The sequence below is a fragment of the Cololabis saira genome, chromosome 24 (genome assembly GCF_033807715.1).
Source record: "Cololabis saira isolate AMF1-May2022 chromosome 24, fColSai1.1, whole genome shotgun sequence".
NCBI lineage: Eukaryota > Metazoa > Chordata > Actinopteri > Beloniformes > Belonidae > Cololabis > Cololabis saira.
In genome coordinates, this window is record NC_084610.1 from 19732552 (window position 1) to 19752583 (window position 20032).

At 38.2% G+C, this 20032-nt stretch overlaps 1 protein-coding gene across 3 annotated transcripts in view; it reads left to right on the plus strand.

Moving 5' to 3' along the window:
• Nucleotides 1-20032, plus strand: part of dmd (dystrophin) — a 361679-nt gene that overhangs the window by 339165 nt on the left and 2482 nt on the right. For all 3 annotated transcript variants that reach the window (XM_061715918.1, XM_061715919.1, XM_061715920.1), the window contains 4 exons: nucleotides 766-924; nucleotides 4447-4690; nucleotides 6506-6620; nucleotides 8202-8291. In XM_061715918.1, coding sequence (XP_061571902.1) covers nucleotides 766-924; nucleotides 4447-4690; nucleotides 6506-6620; nucleotides 8202-8291 — 608 coding nt within the window. The remainder of the gene's footprint in view (nucleotides 1-765; nucleotides 925-4446; nucleotides 4691-6505; nucleotides 6621-8201; nucleotides 8292-20032) is intronic.

The following is a 20032-nucleotide window of genomic DNA, read 5'->3' on the forward strand; positions in this document are numbered from 1 at the left end:
AATAGACATAATTATTAAAGTGCAGCCCTTTTATACTTCCCTTTTTTCAGATCTGGTCCTTCACAAGTTTACAGTTCAGTACAAAGCACATAGTGCATGGACTGGTGTCCGAAGGTCCTTTCTTGTCCATTCTTTCTGTAATACACACTTTCTTTCAGGGATAGTAGAATTTAAAATGATAAAGTCTGAAAGAAATGCACAGAATTGGATTTGCAAAGACAAACCTGTAATTAAAATTGCAAGTTAACATAGAAAAGGGTAACAGATCAGCATGACTTGTTGGTTGATGAAAATGCTTTAAGTAGTCAAGTTAAGTCAAGTAGATTTAAAGAGCTAATGTCCATGCGTTTACTTACAGTTCATCATGAGGAGAATTTCTTTTTTTTTAATAGAATATATCTTTTGTTCCTTTTAACTTTCTAACTTAACCAAAGTACATCCGGTTAAGATAAAGGCAGGCACATTAAGATACCTGGCTTAATTAAAATCCTTAGACACTTGTGTCTCGTCACTTGGTTAACAATGTATTGCCATTTCACTCTCTTCAAAATCCATCTTTCCATCGGCATCTAGGATAAATCTGTCGGCCCTCTCAGTGTCCCTGGTTGTGCATTATGTCCTCCATCTGGATTTAAGTCCAGAGCTGCTGCTCTCACACTCACTTTCTGTTTTCTTTTTTCTCTCTCCCATTTCCTCTGTGTGTGTGTGTGTGTGTGTGTTTGCCTTTCATTGGTGGGTGTGAATTGCGTGTGTTTGTGTCTGCAGCGATGACGAGCACATGTTGATCCAGCACTACTGCCAGTCTCTGAACCAGGGCTCTCCTCTCAGTCAGCCCCGCAGCCCTGCCCAAATCCTCATCTCCATGGAAACCGAGGAGAAGGGAGAGCTAGAGAGGGTCCTCAATGACCTGGAGCAGGAGAACAGGTCAGTATTTGACATCTTTCTATTATCTGCTAGAATTACAAAAGTAAATGTGAGAAAAAGCAATATTTTTCACCACTTTTTACAAAAATAAAACATCCTAGAAATGAAGGCATATAAACCATACGTAAAGATTATAAATACAATATAGAGCAATTGACATTAATTGCTCTATACTGTATTTAAGCATTTCACAATAATAGTTCATATAACTCTAGTAAACTATAAAAATGACCATGAAGTAGTTGGATCTTTTTTACATCAAACTTGTAACTTCATTTCCATTCTTATTGCCATCCTTATGAAATATTTCATTGTCTGTTTTGTGCAAGAATTGGTCTTCCCTTATATATTTTTATTGTATTTTCTATGTATTATTTATTTTTGTATATCACACTTTAAACCACCAGCCTGAAAAGGTGTTGAGTTTTTAGTTCCAACTGGAACAGTCTTATCTAGTCTTTTTTTTTCTTCCTAGACTAAATAAAATTATACAAAAGAGAAATGACTACAAAAGTACAAAAGGATGACATTTACCATGTATCAGTGGAGCCATGTACCAGCCTTGAAATTCAAAGAAATAGCACCTTATTACCGTATTTTCCGCATTATAAGGAGCACCGCATTATAAGGCGCACTAAATATATGGTAAAATACCGTACTATAGTGGCTGGGGTTAAGTTACGTATCTACCTGATGGAGCTGCGCTACAGGAAATGCTACAAAATCCTACAGCAAATGCAAAAAAAAAAAAACAAGAAGAAAAGTACCGTATGTCAAACTTTATTAACAAAATAAAAACCAGCTTTCCTCCGTCTCTTCAAAGTCGCCATGATGCGAGTCGGCGTCGCTGCTGTTGTCTTGAACGTCCGTGACGATTCCTGACGTTTTTAGCGCCATTACTTCGGCGACACCAACTACAGTAGCTACAATCCCCCTGACTACAGTAACAGAAATTAACGTAATAATCATATATAAGGCGCACTGCCGGTTTTTCAGAAAATGAAAGGCTTTTAGGTGCGCCTTATAGTGCGGAAAATACGGTAATCCCTAATTGATTCCCTCTGTTACTAGTATTTCTTATTATATATGATTTTTATTTTTTTTTTCTCACCAAACACACCGAAATTAGCCCTCTGCTTTGAACCCATCATTAGTTACAGTAGGAGCAGTGGACTGCAATTTTTCTGGCGCCCGGGGAGCATTAAGGGCCTTGCTCAGGGGCCGACCCTGGGAACCTGGGTTGAACCCGGGTTGAAACTGGGTTGAACCTGGGTCCTCCAGGTGCCTGCTCACCTCTGGAACCACAAGGCTAACTCTGTCCATTTTCAAAACACAGAACACAGCCACATCCAGCGTGTAAAACCGCAGGAACGTGCAAAGTAGCCCAGCTTACTGCTGCACAAATATCTTGCCCCGACATTCCTTCTGAACAAGACAAAGTGGCTATGCTCCGAGTAGACCGAGCTCCGACCCATCCAAGGGGCTCCGCACCTTTACAGCTGGAAGACACATGAGTCTATTTTCTGTTGGGACACAGGTTTCCCCCTATAAGGAGCAGCCAATGAACCTAATAGCTGATCAAAGTTCCTGCTGCCAGCGCCCTCTAACACGTCTCCTCGTCCTCTTCAGCTGACGTGTCTCCACGACACTGTAGAGCAAAACAAGAACTTTTAGATGTCTCTGGTCCAAATGCTTACATGATTTGTGGTCACATGATTTAGGTTCACGTGAGAGTGCTGAATGTAGTTTAGACTTATGACCCTCACCAGGAGGTTCCTGTTGGCCACCTTTGATAGATTTTTTTATTTAGCACATATTAAAAAGTCAGTAATACAATTACCATAAAAAAAACAATAGACAGTTTATATGCAAGGAGGTCCAAAAAACCCTCTAGGGGCTTGACAAGAGGACTTCCTTAAATGAGCATAAAAATGGATATTATCATGGACATACAGGACTGTCTCAGAAAATTAGAATATTGTGATAAAGTTCTTTATTTTCTGTAATGCAATTAAAAAAACTAAAATGTCATACATTCTGGATTCATTACAAATCAACTGAAATATTGCAAGCCTTTTATTATTTTAATATTGCTGATTATGGTTTACAGTTTAAGATTAAGATTCCCAGAATATTCTAATTTTTTTAGATAGGATATTTGAGTTTTCTTAAGCTGTAAACCAGCCAATATTTCAGTTGATTTGTAATGAATCCAGAATGTATAACATTTTTGTTTTTGTAATTGCATTACAGAAAATCACAATATTCTAATTTTCTGAGACAGTCCTGTAAATGCATATCAAACACAGCACACACACATACACCCCCGCGTACAGCACGCTCACACACTGCACACTCGCACGCACACACAAAGAAAAGATAAAAGTACATACCCAAACAAATAGAAAAGACAAAGGATAGAAAAAAAAACTACAATACTGTATAAAAATGAGGAAAAAAGACAAATGTGAGGAAGTAGAAGTTTACATCATATTATTAAGCTATTTATATAGCTAAATATGTTTCACAGATTTTTTAAATAATTCATGAGAAAGTTTGACAAGGTGGGGAGGAAGTTAATTCCAAATTATTATTCTCAAATTGAGATGAAATAGTTGCTTTAATGCTTTACGAGTTGAATAATTATGAAATTCATTGTTCGGGGAAAAGTAATTGTAAAAAAAGTTAGGAAGAGTTTTATTTAAAGAACCATAGACAAATTGAGCAATTTGGAGGTTATTAATCTGATAGATATTAAAGATATTAATGCCAAATTTACGAAACAAAGGTAACGAGTGATTTCTTAGAGGCGAAGAATCAATGATTCTCACCACTCGATTTTGCAACCTAAGAATTGGTTATAATTTTGTTTGAGTACAGGCCCAAGCAATGTTGTAGTAACTAAAAAAGGGATAAATCATAGAGTCATAATAAAGTTTGAGTGAAACCTTTGTGTTGAGGAGATAACGGATTTTTCCCAATTATCCCAATGTTTTTTGCAATTTTAGATGAAATTAGTGAAATATGAGGTTTCCATGGTAGGTTTTCATCAATTAGCACACCAAGAAAACGAGTCAATTTAACCTTAGCTATTGAAACATTATCAATCATCACTGTTAAATTCTCAGTGTGTTTCTTGTAATTGTGACTAAGAATGAAATTTGTTTTCCTAATGTTTAGTGACTTGAGTACCTCTCCTACTACTGGGCTGTTTTTCGCCCCATAAAAGTTCCTCAGAAACACCATTTACCACTAGCTAGTAGAGGACGCCATTGTATGGTATACAAAAAAAATAGATTATACATAGAAAATGCATAATGGAAGTCTAATTCTTGCACAGTTGCCATAGTGATTCCCATAGGGAAACACCTCACTCTGTCATAAACCAGCAATTACATTAAGTAACCCAACGTTTCATTTATGTCTTTTGCAATGTTTTCTTTTACCATGCTGAGATTTTGTATACCGGTACTTGTCGGAGCAGATGGTAGCATGTCCATTTCTCTCTGTTCCCCTGTACAGGAAGTTGCAGTCTGAGTATGACCGGCTGAAAAAGGCGCACGACAGGAAGGGTTTATCCCCGTTGCCTTCACCGCCTGAAATGCTCCCGATGTCACCACAGAGCGCGCGAGACGCTGAGCTCATCGCAGAGGCCAAACTACTGCGACAACACAAAGGGCGATTGGAAGCACGCATGCAGATCCTGGAAGATCACAACAAACAGCTGGAGTCTCAGCTGCACAGGTTGCGGCAGCTACTGGAGCAGGTACACCCCTCCTGCAGATGCAGGACAAGCTCTTTGCATACAAGGTGGTGGTATGTTTGACAAAGAGTGTATGAATGTCTTTATCAATCCTAAAGTGGCTTGGCTCCCCACCTAAGAATGTACACCGAAAGCAGAGGTGTCAAGTAACGAAGTACAAATACTTCGTTACCTTACTTAAGTAGAAATTTTGGTTATCTATACTTCACTGGAGTAATTATTTTTCAGACGACTTTTTACTTTTACTCCTTACATTTTCACACAATTATCTGTACTTTTTACTCCTTACATTTTAAAAACAGCCTCGTTACTCTATTTCATTTGGGCCTTTAAATAAAAACTATCCAGTTAAATTGCTCCATCCGGATAGAGTGAATTTGGTTGTGGTTGTTTCAGATGTTCTTGTCCAGTTTTGTTCTTACATCCGTTCCCTCAGATTCCTGCAACTAAACTTGGATGTACATTCCAATAAAGGTTAGGATAAAAGATAACATGCTCTGAAGTTTGACTTTTTGCACCATTACAATACTTATAGGCAACTAGTCATCATATCTCCTGCTCTCTGAAACACATGTTAATGCTCAATAGTACACATATATGGTTCTTTAATATATTTGCATTATTTTAAGATGCATTCATTTTCAATGGCTTTTGTCCTTAATGGCTTTTCCCCCTTACATTACTTTTACTTTTATACTTTAAGTAGTTTTGAAACCAGTACTTTTATACTTTTACTCGAGTAAAAAACTTGAGATGATACAACCGCTACAGACGGTTGCCTTGTGAACACATACCCCACAAACGAGAAACGAAACAACTGTATCGATTTAGCCCCTGAATCGGAACAAAACAAACGGGCCACAAGTGTGAAAGCACCCTAAATTTGGAACCGGGCTTTATGATCCCACTGACAAAGCTGAAAGAAGACGGGTACTGCATTGGTCCTCAACTCCGAGTATGCACAACATACAGTATACAAGAGGAGCAATGTTATCAAATACATAGTGCGTAGTAATAGGTTTAGCAACATTTAAGAATAAATAAATGATTAAATACATTCATACTCACAAGGTCTGACTCTCCCTGCTTGAAAAACAGAGAAGTAGTGTAACTGTGGTTTATTGACTTGACCGAGTTAATCTAGCAGCTGAATATCTGATCACAGTCAGTTACCTGACGGGGCCAGTAAACCATCCACTAGCAAAGTTTCCTCTCACTCACAATACTCCTGTGAGGAATAAGAAAATTATTTTCGTTAGGAAGAGGGGTTCTTTGGCTTCTCTACTTACTCCAGAGCACAATTAACAATGCTCAGTGAATTAACAAAAAAAAAGAGGAAATTACAAAAGAGATTTCTGACTCCTGGCACTGGATGGTTAGTCATCTCCTGTAGTTGAAGATAGACATTTCAAAAATGGTTCAAGTGCTTTTATACGTCACTTGAACCAAAGATGTAAAATACCAGGTAGGAGTTAGCGCTCCGGTACTGTTACTTTTTAATCTTGTCACTGTTTCTTCTGGCTATTCTGGCCTTCGAGACTGAGCTTGCCTTCATTTATATTTCCCCAAAAGATTTTTTATACGTTTTCTATGTAGATTTGTCTAAAATTTTGAAAATGTTAGACCATTCTTAAACCTGACACGTCAATTTGCTGCCCAACCTGGAAGTCTAAGTCTTTTTATTAATGAATAATGATAGATTAATTCAATTCAAATTTAAAATTCGTAATTAATCCCCAATGGGAAATGAATTAAGTTCTGTAATACAGCTCTGATGCTGTTTGATGGCTAATGTGTTTGTGTGTGTGCGTGTTTTAGACGGACTCCAAGGTGAACGGCACAGCGCTGTCCTCTCCCTCCACGTCCTCCCAGCGCTCCGACTCCTCCCTGCCTGTCCTCCGCGTGGCTGCCAGCCAGACTACTGATACCATGGGTAGGAGCAGACACACTCACGCTGACATACTCAGCCACCCTTCAATAAACAGAGAGGATACAAATAGAATTTATTTAAAGATTCTGATTTTTACAGCTTGTAAAAATCTGAATCTGTTGAACTTCGCAATGTTGAATGACTAGAATGCACTGTTTTTGTATATGTGTTCTGTTAGGATTTTATTAAATTGTTTAAGAGTTTGAAGGGTTTTTCTGTTTTTCTGAAGATTGTACCCTGGTGGTTTTTCTGTAGTTGCAGGGTCAACTCCTGTTTTATGACTAGGATGTAGGCCTGTGTTGAAAAAATCGATTTTCTGATTCTAAATCGATTCTCATATTAATTCCTAAAAATCGATTTTTTATGTCTAAAGATCGATTTTTTTATTTTTTTTTCTTCATCATTACATTTTTGCCTGGTGAACTTTAATCCCAGTAGTCCCAGTAGTTTTGAAAACTTCTGAACGAAATTAACTTTTCTTTAGAGAAAATGCTGGACATTTCAGCTTAAATTTCTAAATGTTATATTAGTTCAATGAAGTTCATATTATCTATATTTACTATAGCTTGTTTGGTTTCTCTGTTATCGGACACGGTTTGTCATGAAATACCTGAAAAATGCCGGGTGCTTAATGGCAAGCTGTGTGTCTGGTGACAGAATAAATCAGACAAGCTAAAATAATTTGTTTACTGCTTGAGCATTTGCAATTTCTTTCTTTTTTTTGCACTTTAAATGGATATTTAATGGATAGGTTTACGTACAAAAAACACCTCCCTTTTTAGTATAAATACTACTGGATCCATGACCACCGTGTGGATTTCTCTCCTACCTTTGTGGTTTGAGAAAAGTGTACTTTCGGCCAGAAAGCATTGTGCATGATATGATAAAAGCTTATATTAAAGCTAGGGTCTACGATTTTACATATCGTACATTTTTATCAAAATCATTTATAAGGTTGTTATGGCCCAATAGTGTTAGCTATGAAATATGATTAGCAAAAAGAACCAAAAGAAAATATTTCTTCTATCTGCTGTAATCCTGCAAAGAAGTCAACCAATAGGCGCCATTCGGCCCGAACGGCGCCTATTGGTCAATCTGCTTGAATGTCAGTGATTGGACAGTCCTCACTTAGTCCCCGCCTCCCAAAGTACGGCAACACGAAGGACCACTGGATCCGACAGTCTCGACAATTCGCATCTTTGGACATTTGAATGAGTAACATGGTATCTTACCTGTGATTCCATTGTTGTATCTTGGTGTTTTCTTGTTTTTCTCACGCAGACACGAACAAACACCAACACACACGGCTCTGCATTGTATTTGTTTTCCAATGGACTTTTATAGTGATTTCAATCCAGCGCCGCTGTGTCTTTTTTTTTTTAAACTCAAGATCGTAGACCCTAGCTTTAACTTTGATTTTATTTCTATGGTTTTTTTTATGGTGCACCAGACAAACGAACACGCAGGATCTTTCGGTGCTCGTGTCTGAAGTTCACAGTGCCAAAACATGAAACCAATGCTTCTGTGAATATATTTACCAACTATGAATACTGGGTGATAAACCAGTGTCATTTTTATTTCCAGGTGATGATGAGCTGTCCAGCCTTTCCCAAGATGCAAGTGGCCTGGAGGAAGTGATGGAACAGCTCAACAATACTTTCCCTCACAGCCAGGGTAGGGATTACTGAGTTCACTTTAACTTTCTTTCTTTCTTTCTTTCTTCTGATATACACTGTAAGATCAAGAAAAGTGTTTAAACTTAAAATATCTTTCCTTGTGTTTTAAATCAGTCAGTAAATCCATATGTCAAAATATGCAACGATTTGTTTAAAATAAGTAGCTCATTTGTTCAAACAACTTCTTCTCATTGACACTAGATCAAAGGACAGTGCTCAGATTGTAGCTCAGCTTCTTCATCAGTTTTTAAAATGTTATTCCTGTTTTACTTTTATTAGATTACCTAAAAAAAAAACAACAACCTGAGACACGTTTCCACTAGCGGGAGTTCTGGGTAGATGTTTCGGGCCAGGCTGTTTGCGGGTGTCTCCATCACCAGCCATGGTCCTGTAAAAGTGTCTTTCAGGAACCTGTACAGGGTGAAGACTGGCCCAGTAGGAGGAGAGGGGTCTTTGCTGATTGGAATGTTTAAATTCTGTTAAGCAATCCGATGTGAACATTAATCATTTAAAGGGGACCTATTATGAAAAACAGGTTTTCTCTTGCTTTAACATATATAAAGTGGTCTCCCCTCAGCCTGCCAACTCAGAGAAGGAGGAAAGCAACCAAATTCTGCAGAGTCTGTACAGCCGCCCGGATGAGCCGTCCAGTGTGATGTGGATCTACGAGCCGTTCAGATTCTGCTCCCGTCGTTACGTAATGACGGGAGTTGTGAGCGTGAAACCACGCCCACAACTAACTCCGCCGGCCGGAGCTTCCGCCATTTTTTCGTAGCGGTGTATCGCGTCATTCAGGCAGCCAATCAGCACAGAGCCTCATTATCATAGCCCCGCCCACTCAGAATCCTGCATAGATAATGAGGTTAGAGAATGGGAAGATAAAGACATGGTTTAGAGGCTGAATTTCTAATTTATTTAGCAAAAACAATCAAAAGCTTGTTTTTAAGACATTCAAGGCCTGTTTAAAATAGGTATTAGATGCCATAATAGGTCCCCTTTAAGCATTTAGACCAGAGACATTTTCCTATAAGTAAATGTAATGAAGTTAGTCATTACAAGATCCAAGATAGATGGACCGGCGAATCAGTTCAGGTCTTGTTGCCATATCACTGCAATATTAAGGTGCAGGGGGGCCTTTTAATGTCAATCGCTACGGCCATAGAGTAGGTTTTTTTTTTTTTAAAGCAAACAAAAACTCAAGTGGCATCCATGTTTATGTATTTTTTCTTCTCTTTATTCTTTTGATGTATTCTTTTTCGTTTCATTTTAAGCTGCTAGCAGCTAGCGAACACCAAGAAATCCTATTTACCGCCACCTGGTGGTTAGCTCTACTATTTTTCAGTCAATGGTTCTTGGCACTACAGTGTCATGGAGACACATGGAGACAGTCTGGCCTGATTTACCCTGAACTCCTGCTGGTGGAAACGCATCTCTTGTTGTATTTGTATACAGGAATCTTATTGACCTACATGAGTTCTACTATTTTTCTATTACTGGCACACAGCCGATTTTTTCACCCTTTTTCTTACTGTCTTTTCTTCCTTATCCCCTTTTCTTTTCCTTGAGCCAGGAGGGAGAAGGGGACATCAGTGAGAGGTTAGTGGCTCAGTGTTCCCTCATCCCACCTCCTCACTTCATTTCTCCACCTAATGGGCTTGCTTGGAATGCATAAATACTACATGTGCACAACCTTTGTTTTCAGACGTAATGATGTGGATGTCAACTAGATCATGAATTCATGGTTCAATAAGGGGAGTAATAGGTCAAATTCAAATTCACTTCAGAAATACTTTAATTGAGTTGAGTTTGAGTTTATTTACAAATAATTAAAAAACACAAATACAGATAATAATCGAGGTTTGTAAAATGGGGCTCCCCAGAAGCTACTGTAGCTTATGAATAGGGGCCCAGTCACACACAGCAGAACGACTATAAATTACACATATAATACATATACATACAGTATAATAACCTTATATCCCTATAACCTAAATAAGAAAAAAAAAAAAAAAAAAGATCTCCTAGATACAAATATATTCTTATAAAAAAATACATCAGGTATTAGTACATAAAAATTTTTAACAAGAAACATAATTTAATAATAATTTTTTTTAATCTTTTTTTTTAAATTGAGAGAGATCCAGACTCTTTTATAGCACTACCAAGCTCATTCCAAATTTTTGGACCTTTGCAGGTTACACTAAAACATTTTAGTTTCCTTTTCTTTCCCTTTAAAAGTTGTTTTCCCCTTGTGGTGTGTTCATGAGTGGGAACAGAAATGGGGATGAGATGACAGAGTCTGTCATTGAGTCTAAAAACTACAGTATACATTACACAGGCATTGTGGAAAATGTTACACTCAGTAAGTTTCAGAAGCTTAAAACCATAAAAAAGAGGATCAGAGGGAGCATTAAATTTGCTCCATGATATAACGCGAATCACTTTCTTTTGTAAAATCTGTAGTTTGTCCACATAACTTGGATATGTATTACACCATAAAACATTGCAATAATTTAAATGAAGCTCAAATAGAGACCAGTACAGCGTTAGGAGAGCTTCAAGAGGAAGAAAATGTCTATAAAAAAAGCCGACATATTTTGATAATTTCTTTGTTAATTCATCAATATGTTTCCTAAAGTTTAAAAATTCATCCACATATATTCCTAAAAATTTAATAAATTCTACCCTCTCGATAGCTCTACCATTTATCACTATTTGTATATTTTCAATATTACTTCGGTTTCTATTTGAGCGAAACAAAACATAGTTAGTTTTATTAATATTTAAAGATAATTTATTGCATTTAAACCAGGAGTCCACCTTGGTCAATTCTTCATTCATAAGGTTTTGGAGATATTCCAGCTTCTTATGTGAGAGAAATACATTTGTGTCATCCGCAAAAATAACTTTATGTAGGATGTTAGAAGAGTTGTCAAAGTCATTTACATATAAGATGAAAAGAAGCGGACCTAGTATTGAACCTTGTGTGACTCCATGTTTAATGGTTTTACATTGTGATTTACTATTATTTACATTTACGTATTGCTCCCTTTCATATAAATAGCTTCTGAACCAACTGAGTGCAGTTCCCCTGACACCATAATGCTGCAATTTGCCTAAAAGGATTTCAAAATTGATGGTATCAAACGCCTTTGATAAATCAATAAAAACTCCAATCCCACACTCACCTTTATCTATAGAGTCATTTATTTTTTCAGCAAGATCTAAAATCGCCATACTTTATTAATCCCAAAAGGGAGATAAATTGTTGCAGTTTGATTTCAGTCTCTTCAGAGATTCGTTGCAGAGGTACAGTAGGTTCATGTTGGCAGGAAGGCTCTCCTGTAGCGGTCTGTTTTATAACGGAGCTGAAGAAGCCTCCCAACTGAAGACTCTTTGCTGAATCACTGTGTTGTGAGAAGACTCAGGGTTGTCCATGATTTTCAGTATCCTCCTTTTCACAATCACCTCCAGAGACTCCAGAATCGAGCCAGTCTGCTTTTATCAGTTTGCTCAGTTTCCTAAAGTCTGGTTCTGATGACGCTCCCCAGCAGATGACTGCAGATGTGACTGAACTCTCCACAACAGACGATATAAAACATCTTGCTGCCAATGCTGAAGGACCTATGCTTCCTTAAGAAGTAAAGTGTGCCTTGTCATTTCTAGTAAACAGCATCAGTGTTTCATCTCCAGTCGAGTTTGTTGTCCAGGTGAACACTGAGGTATTTATACCCCTTCACCACATATTCCCATAGTGGAAAAACTGTCTGACTTAATCCTGATACAGATACACAACCATCCAGTCTCACAGACTCTGGTCTGTCTGTCAGGTAGTCAGTGATCCAGGTGATTGTGGAGGCGTCCCCCTGTGTGCTATGTAGTTTATTATGTAGTAATGCAGGCAGGATGGTGTTAAATGCACTGGAGAAATCAAAGAACATGATCCTCACAGTACTGCTTGCTTTGTTCAGATGACTGTGGGTTGGTAGAAGCAGGTGAATGGTGGCATCTTCAACTCCAACCTGCAGTGGGTCCTGGAAAGTGTCAGGAAGGTTGTAGTAGGACCCCGATGCAGGAGAGCAGGAGGCAGGAGTTCTCAAAAACTGTGATTTATTCACTCAAACAAATAGCGTTGCTGAGCAGGATCGAGAAAAATCCCCAAAAATGGACGTGACAAACCTGACGTGGAAAACATGGAGGGATGAAACAGTACGGACCAGCAGGGAGCAGGGGAAGACAAGACCAGATATACACAAGGTTAACGAGACACAGGTGCAGACAATCAGGGCAGATGGGAAACAGGAAGGTCAGACAAGAACTAAACACAAAGACACAAAGAAATAATAAAAAGCACAAGTTGTTAAAAAGTAAGGGCAGTAGTTTAGTTTAGTTTAGTTTACCGGTAGTTTATTTAGTTTTGGTCATTTACATTTTGCATATACACACTGTATATGCATACACACAGGTATAAATATAAATATATATATATGTACACATTTCCTTTTTTTTTTTCATTTGTATACAGGAATCTTATTGACCTACATGAGTTCTGCTATTTTTCTATTACTGGCACTTATATATATATATATATATATATATATATATATATATATATATATATATACAGGGCTGCACATAATTATTTTGATCTGGTGCTCAGAGGAGCCCCTGGATATGTGACTTGGGCCTCCAAAAACGCGGTGACCCGTCTCGCCGGATCGATAAAAGAGGGATGCAGGAATAAGTTATAGGCAAAACGATATTTATTCACTTATAAAGATGAATGGCTCAATATGGTCCTTTACAAAGTTAATTTATTTCCATAATTCAACTAGAATATGGTGTAAAAGTTAATTTATTTCAATAATTCAACTAGAATATGGTGTAAAAGTTAATTTATTTCAATAATTCAACTAGAATATGGTGTAAAAGTTAACTTATTTCAATAATTCAACTAGAATATGGTGTAAAAGTTAATTTATTTCAATAATTCAACTAGAATATGGTGTAAAAGTTAATCTATTTCAATAATTCAACTTAAAAGGTGAAACTAATATATTACCTAGTCTTATTACATGCAAAGCAAGATATGTTGAACCTTTTATTTGTTATAATTTTGATGATGGAATTGTTTATTGATTTCATAAAATATTTTCTCTAATTTATTTTTTATTTGGGGTTTTCATAAACTGTGAGCCATAATCAGAGCGGCGTCCGTCACTGCCGCACGCAGTGACGGACGCTGGCTGATTTATGGTTCCGCGTTGCACCAACGCAGAGCTTACGGGGTAGGATACGCGGGACCGCGAACGTACGGTGTGCGTCGCCGCGTAACATCATGCAGCCACTTCTCGGCGAACACACGTTTTCCGTTTCTATCCACGGGTAGTGGTTCAGTTTGGCGTCTCTTTGTAGTTGGTGGCGGTGGAACGCCAAAATAATTACTTAATGGCGCTTGCTTCTTGGACATTTTGACGAGACGTGTCGCGGTTTGTTCAGTAAAGCCGATCCTTACCTCTCTTCCTCCTCAACGAGCATGGAGGGGGAGTAAGGACGCGCTGTGATTGGCCAGTACTAACTTTGAGTGGCGGTTCTGGGGAAAAGCTCTCCCAATAGATTTTTTAATATTAGTATTCTGGTCTGGCCATAACCAATAATATGAGCCCCAGCTGTTGGTACGCAAAAGCGCTTCGCAGCACAAGATTGACAGCGCACTGTGGATTTTGACGGCGCATGCGCTCTGGCGGCCCACTTATGTGCAGCCCTGTATATATATATATATATATATATATATATATATATATATATATATATATATATATGTACACATTTCCTTTTTTTTTTTACCAAAAAGGTATAGGCTGAAGCTAATCTTTTTCAACAAAATGCAGACTACAGGAAAAAAAAGATACCAATAAGAAGAAAACGAAACGAAGAAAATGAACAAAGAAGAGAAGAAAATAAATGTGGTCACTCACGATTGAGGACAGCTGCAGGAGGAAAGTTGCATAATTTAGACAGTTTAATATGAAGATAATTTATATTAGTGTTCTATATTTATCTATTATTTTAGATTTATAATTTTTTTTTTATTTGTAAATTGAGCTACTTTTTTTTTAGTTCCTCAGTAGTTTACAGCAGGTACATTTCATTCTTAAAATGGCAAGAATTACGTTTCTATACGGTCAAAACGTACAAAGACCGGGTCAAATACAGTATTACAAATAAAATAAATAAGTGAAATAATTTAAATAACAAATAAAATGAAATAAAATGATAAGAAAAGAGGTAAAATAATAAAAAGCACAAGTTGTTGAAAAATAAGGGCAGTAGAGTTACTGAGGAAGCTCCTCACTGTTGGGGTGGGGATGATGATGTCCACACATCAATCATCATCCTCCCGACTCAGTCATGGCCTTCATGTCATCTCCGTGTGGCTGCAGAGCATCAGTCTGTCGGCTCCAAACACGCCTGCAGAGTTTCCTCAGCTTCCTGTCACCACCTCCTCACAGTCCGTTTTCTCACAGGTAGCTTCTAGATGAGGGTTTGTATATGGAGGACAGAGAAGAGCAGGCCGGATCTGCCTTGCCAAGACCAGTTTTTTTTTTTTTTTATAAACTTTGTTTATTGATTTTTAATACACAAATTGACAATGATAAATTGCATGTAAATGACAGAAACATAAGAGCCAAAAAAAAAAAAAACAGTCGGCTTGGCCATATTACACATATGACAATAACCTCACTTTTCAAGTCAAAATAGAAAAAAAATAAATGACAGAAGGTAAATAAAAATAAATTGGAATCTTATTCAGGTGTAACTGGGAAGGCAACTTTCTCTGCATAGGCACAGAAAGGTCCCCACATTTCATTACATTTTCTGGAAGAGCCTCTCTGTGTGTATCAGATTTTTTTCAAGCCTCAAATTGTTGAAAATCTCTTTTATCCACACTGTATGTGATGGCGGTGTTGGTGATTTCCACCTCATTAGAATAAGACGTCTAGCCAATAATGTCACAAAAGCTAACAGATCTGCTTGAAGTTTAAGCAAAGGCAGTTGAGAGACGCCAAACAAAGCAGTAATGGGATTAGGCTCAATGACTGTCCCAGTTACCTCCGTCAAAGTATTAAAAATTGCAGTCCAATAGTTATACAGGGATGTACATGACCAAAACATATGCACATGATTGGCTGGTGTTTGATGCCAAGACCAATTTCTGCCGAGGAGACGTATGCATCTCTGACATTTCCATAAAACCAATCCAGCGTTTGGTTTTCTCTGGTGGAACTCTTAACAACCTGTTGAAATCAGAGGTGGACAGTAACGGAGTAAATTTACCTGAGTACTGTACTTAAGTACATATCCAGAGGATTTGTACTTTACTTGAGTATTAGATTTCTTTGGTACTTATTACTCTTACTTGAATACATTTCCAAGACAAATATTTTTACTTTTACTCGAGTACATTTCTAGGAAGGCTGAAAAGTACTTGTTACTTTCAGGTCTGCTCTTTTTTCTTCTTCCCTAAAATCCTATTGGACACAAGCTGTTTTTGTCAAAGGAGGAGACCTATCACAGTGCACGCTCTCCACTGGGATGTACGGAAAGCGGAAATACATCAAGCCTCCTCAAAACGATACCGCCAAAGTAGCTTACGTTTGTCAAGACAGAGCCGCAACAAGTCAAGACAGAGCCGCAACAAGTCAAGACAGAGCCGCAACAACGGCTACGCCGGCGTCAGGAGAAGAAAGACAATCCGCTGAGTCGTCTGAGTCGGATAATGAGCCGGACTCGGAGCAGGGACTTTCACTAAATCCTTGGCCGTATCTTAACTCAATGTTTGAGTTCGACTGAGTAAAAAACGAGGGCAGAGACAAACCACAGACATTTATTTTCAAATGTTTATTGTGTCTGCCGAAGCAGAACTACCTCTCTGCTTTCAACAACTCAACATCGAATTCTCAGAAACAAGAGTTAAAAGATCCTTAAATTAATTTTGAAAAAATATAGTAATTTACTGATGTCGAAAATAAGAAATTTACTCTTACTCTTACTTTTACTTTTACTTAAAGTAAATTTAAAAGCATTTACTTTTGGATACTTAAGTACCTTTAAAAGCAAGTACTTTTCTACTCTTACTCAAGTAATATTTTGACTGAGCTACTTTTACTTGTAACGGAGTAAATTTTGACCAGTAGTATTTGTACTCTTATTCAAGTACTGGGGTCGAGTACTCTGTCCACCTCTGGTTGAAATGAAGGAAATGTGACTGAAATCACTAGCGGTGGCCAGAAATGTGTTCAGCTGTTGTGTCTGTAGATCAGCGATGTCACATGCAGTTTCCTGCACCAGCTGACGGCAGCATGTTCTGAATTATAACATCTGCAATTCCACCGCCCTTGCTTTTTCCGCTCCTTTTCAAGTCTGTGCCTGGCCGTATTGTTTGATAGCCAAGAGACTCTGCAGTAGGGGAGATGCACCTGCAGCCTTGGTGAAACACGTCACTGCAATGCTGAAAATGTGTTCTCATCAGCGCTTCAAGCCATGTCCATCTTACTTGTGAGACATTTGAGAGCACTGGTTTAAATGTCCTCTTTCTCTCTGCACTTTGCTCCTGCAGTTCTGCTGCTCTGATAATGCTCACTTTAGTGGGTCTACACTTGTATGTCTTCCACACACATAATGATGCTTCCTCCTCTCCATCAGTGCATTACTTTACATTACTACATTTTGAAGGTACAGTAGCAACATTCCAATTACACAACTGTCAGTGTCAGGAGATTACTGTGGTTTTCTAACTGCACAACTTGCTGTTTGAGTAATTGGTAATCCTTAAGTATATTTGATGTTCACATTACATGACTGATCTACACACACTACACTACTGATAGTATTTGTCACCAATTTGGTCTGCAAAGCACATTTTGTAAATAAAACATTTGAGATGTTACACAGTAAGATGTGCATTTGATATTGGACTGTGGGAATGAAACATGCACTGTGAGCACAATGATGCCAGAGGAGAATTTAATCCGAACTTTCATGGTTGGTATGTTGCTGCTGCTTTTTTGTTGTCTCCTTGAATGTTATCTGCATCTTCTGAGGATCTCATTCCATGTCACACACTGGCTGCGTTTACATGGGATTACATCCTGTTACATCCGTTTACATCATTTTTAATTCAGAATTAAAATTAAATCAGATTTAAAATGAGTAAAAATTACCACGTAAACACCTAATTCCGAATGAAAATGGCCATTCCGAATTAAACTTAATTTCGAAGTAAGTGGCTGGTTTATTCCGGTTTTAAATCCGAATAGAATAATTCCGCGATCATGTATACACTCATTCCGCTTTAAATTAATTCTGGCTGCGTCCGAAATCGCATACTTCCACCCTAATGAGTATGCAAAATGAGTGTGCGAGATTTTTTTAGTGCGTCCGAAACATTAGAACATACTCAATAGTATGCTCTATCCATACTCATTCCGGAGAAATGTATTAGTGTGGATTGATGGACACTAGCCGAGCAGAAACTTCCCACAATGCAATGCAGCGGCGTTTGGTTGCTAAGTGATACGTATAATGTCATAAGTATAATACAGGCATCAGATTCTTCCGCGGATCCGCGGAATTCCGCGGATTTTGGTCTCAGCAAAAAATTTCCGTGGAACGGGGGAAAGAAAAAATAAAAAAGTAGGGTTACGGCGTAGGTTCTGCGTCGATTTAACGCAGTACCATAAATCAGCCTTCACAGACAGACAGCCAGGACGCGGCAGCAGCAGAAATGAAGAGGAGCCGGCTGCTCAGTTTAAAATACATTTTTGCAGCGGGACAAAAAAGCAGCAGCACTGCTGTGTTGCAGGTAGGCTGTGCAGAGATGAGTATGGGCTTGCCACCCGCGGCCGCCCCTTGAAATACGGAATTGTTACGTAATTGGGAATTAAAAGTTGCGTTCGGAACCCCTTTGCGCTCCGTTGCCTCGTTAAGCCTCAGTTATGGTTCCGCGTTAAATCGACGCAGAGCCTACGCCGTACAGTACGCGGCGACCCGCAATGTACGGCATAGGTTCTGCGTTGGTCTGACGCGGAACCATAAATCAGCCTTTACCTCTCACTGCTGCTAACTGCACGGGCGGCTTTATACAAAAAAAAAAGTCAAGTCAAGATGTCTCCAGAGGCTCCAGACACCCCACCTCGTCCTAAAAGAGGAAACGGAGGTCTCTCTGAGGTGTGTCAGGCAGCATGCTGCAGGAACCTCCACAAACATAATATAACATCCCAGAGGAGCCACAGTTCCTCATACCTGAAACATCCCCTGAGCTTGATATGGTGTGATATGGGACATTTATTATGCTCTTATTTATTGGTCATAATATACAGGTGAAGGTCAGAAAATTAGAATATATTGCTAAACTTAATTAGTTTCAGTAAATTCAACTAAAGGTGAAACAAATATATTATTTCCCACTACATGCAAAGTGAGATATTTCAAGCCTTTATTTGTTATAATTTTAATGATTATGGCCCACAGCTTATGAAAACCCCAAATAAAAAATCTCAAAAAATTTGAATATTTTATGAAATCAATAAAGAATTAAATAATCAAAATTATAACAAATAGTTCAGTGGAGCTCCTCATCACTGAACTTTGAGCAGATCTGTTCGGAGTTCCACACCACAGTTCTGAAAGACAAGGAGCTGCTTGTCTTTTGTCGTTTTGTCAATTAATTTAGGTGGGAAAGGGGGATTCTGGCCATTGTAGAAGTTTAAGATATAATTATCTTGATTTCAAGATTTATTCATGCATGAAGAATTACCCATGATGATGAATGCGTGTTATTATGTTATCAAAATGCATCATTCTTTGCAAAAATTCAGATTTTTTGTGTGTATTCTTGCATTGATAAAAGATGTGATTATGGAGCTTTGGAGCTTTGAAACCACCAGAATGCACCATTTTGAGTCTATTTTTCAAAATAGAGCGTTGCGCCCTCACTCGTCCGCGTCGAGAATTTTCCTCTTTTTTTAGGACAAGCCATTCTGATGCCTGATAATATTAAGTATATTCATATTATTATATAATATTAATATTTAATTCATATTTGTATTTAATAATATTATAATGTCATCTTGTTTCGGCCAGAATAAACGGGAAAGAGCAGAGCGGAGCGCTGCTACCACGGCTGTGACAGGTTACCATGGTAACAACTCCCCCCCCTTCCTACGGCAGGAAGTGACGTGTGCGCTCTTAATAGTACGTCCGAATTAATGCACACTACTGATATTTACTCAAAAGTGTGCCGAATTTAAGTATACTTTTTAGTATATACTTTTTAGTATGGCATTTCGGACACACCGAGGGTCTTTCTTTCTGCTCGTTCCCTCGCCCGTCTGTCTCCATGGCGCTTATATTCCGCGCTGGGCTTGTTTTCCAAACAAAGTTTCAAGATGGCAGCACGCAGTAAACGCTGGTCAAGAGCAGAGACCATTTATTTAATAAATACTTGGAGGACCTGGAAATAATTAAAAGAACAGATGGAAAGAAACATCAAAATTGTGAGCTTTTCAAAGTTGTAGCGGCTAAGTTTTTTTATTTCCATGCAAACTCGAAGGAAAATAGTTTAATTCGGAATAATTAATTCCGAATCAAAAAACATCATGTAACCGTGGCCAGTGTCATTGGTTGTAGAAAGCGTCCACCGCACACCCTTTTTTTAATGACTATCAGCTTGTGCTA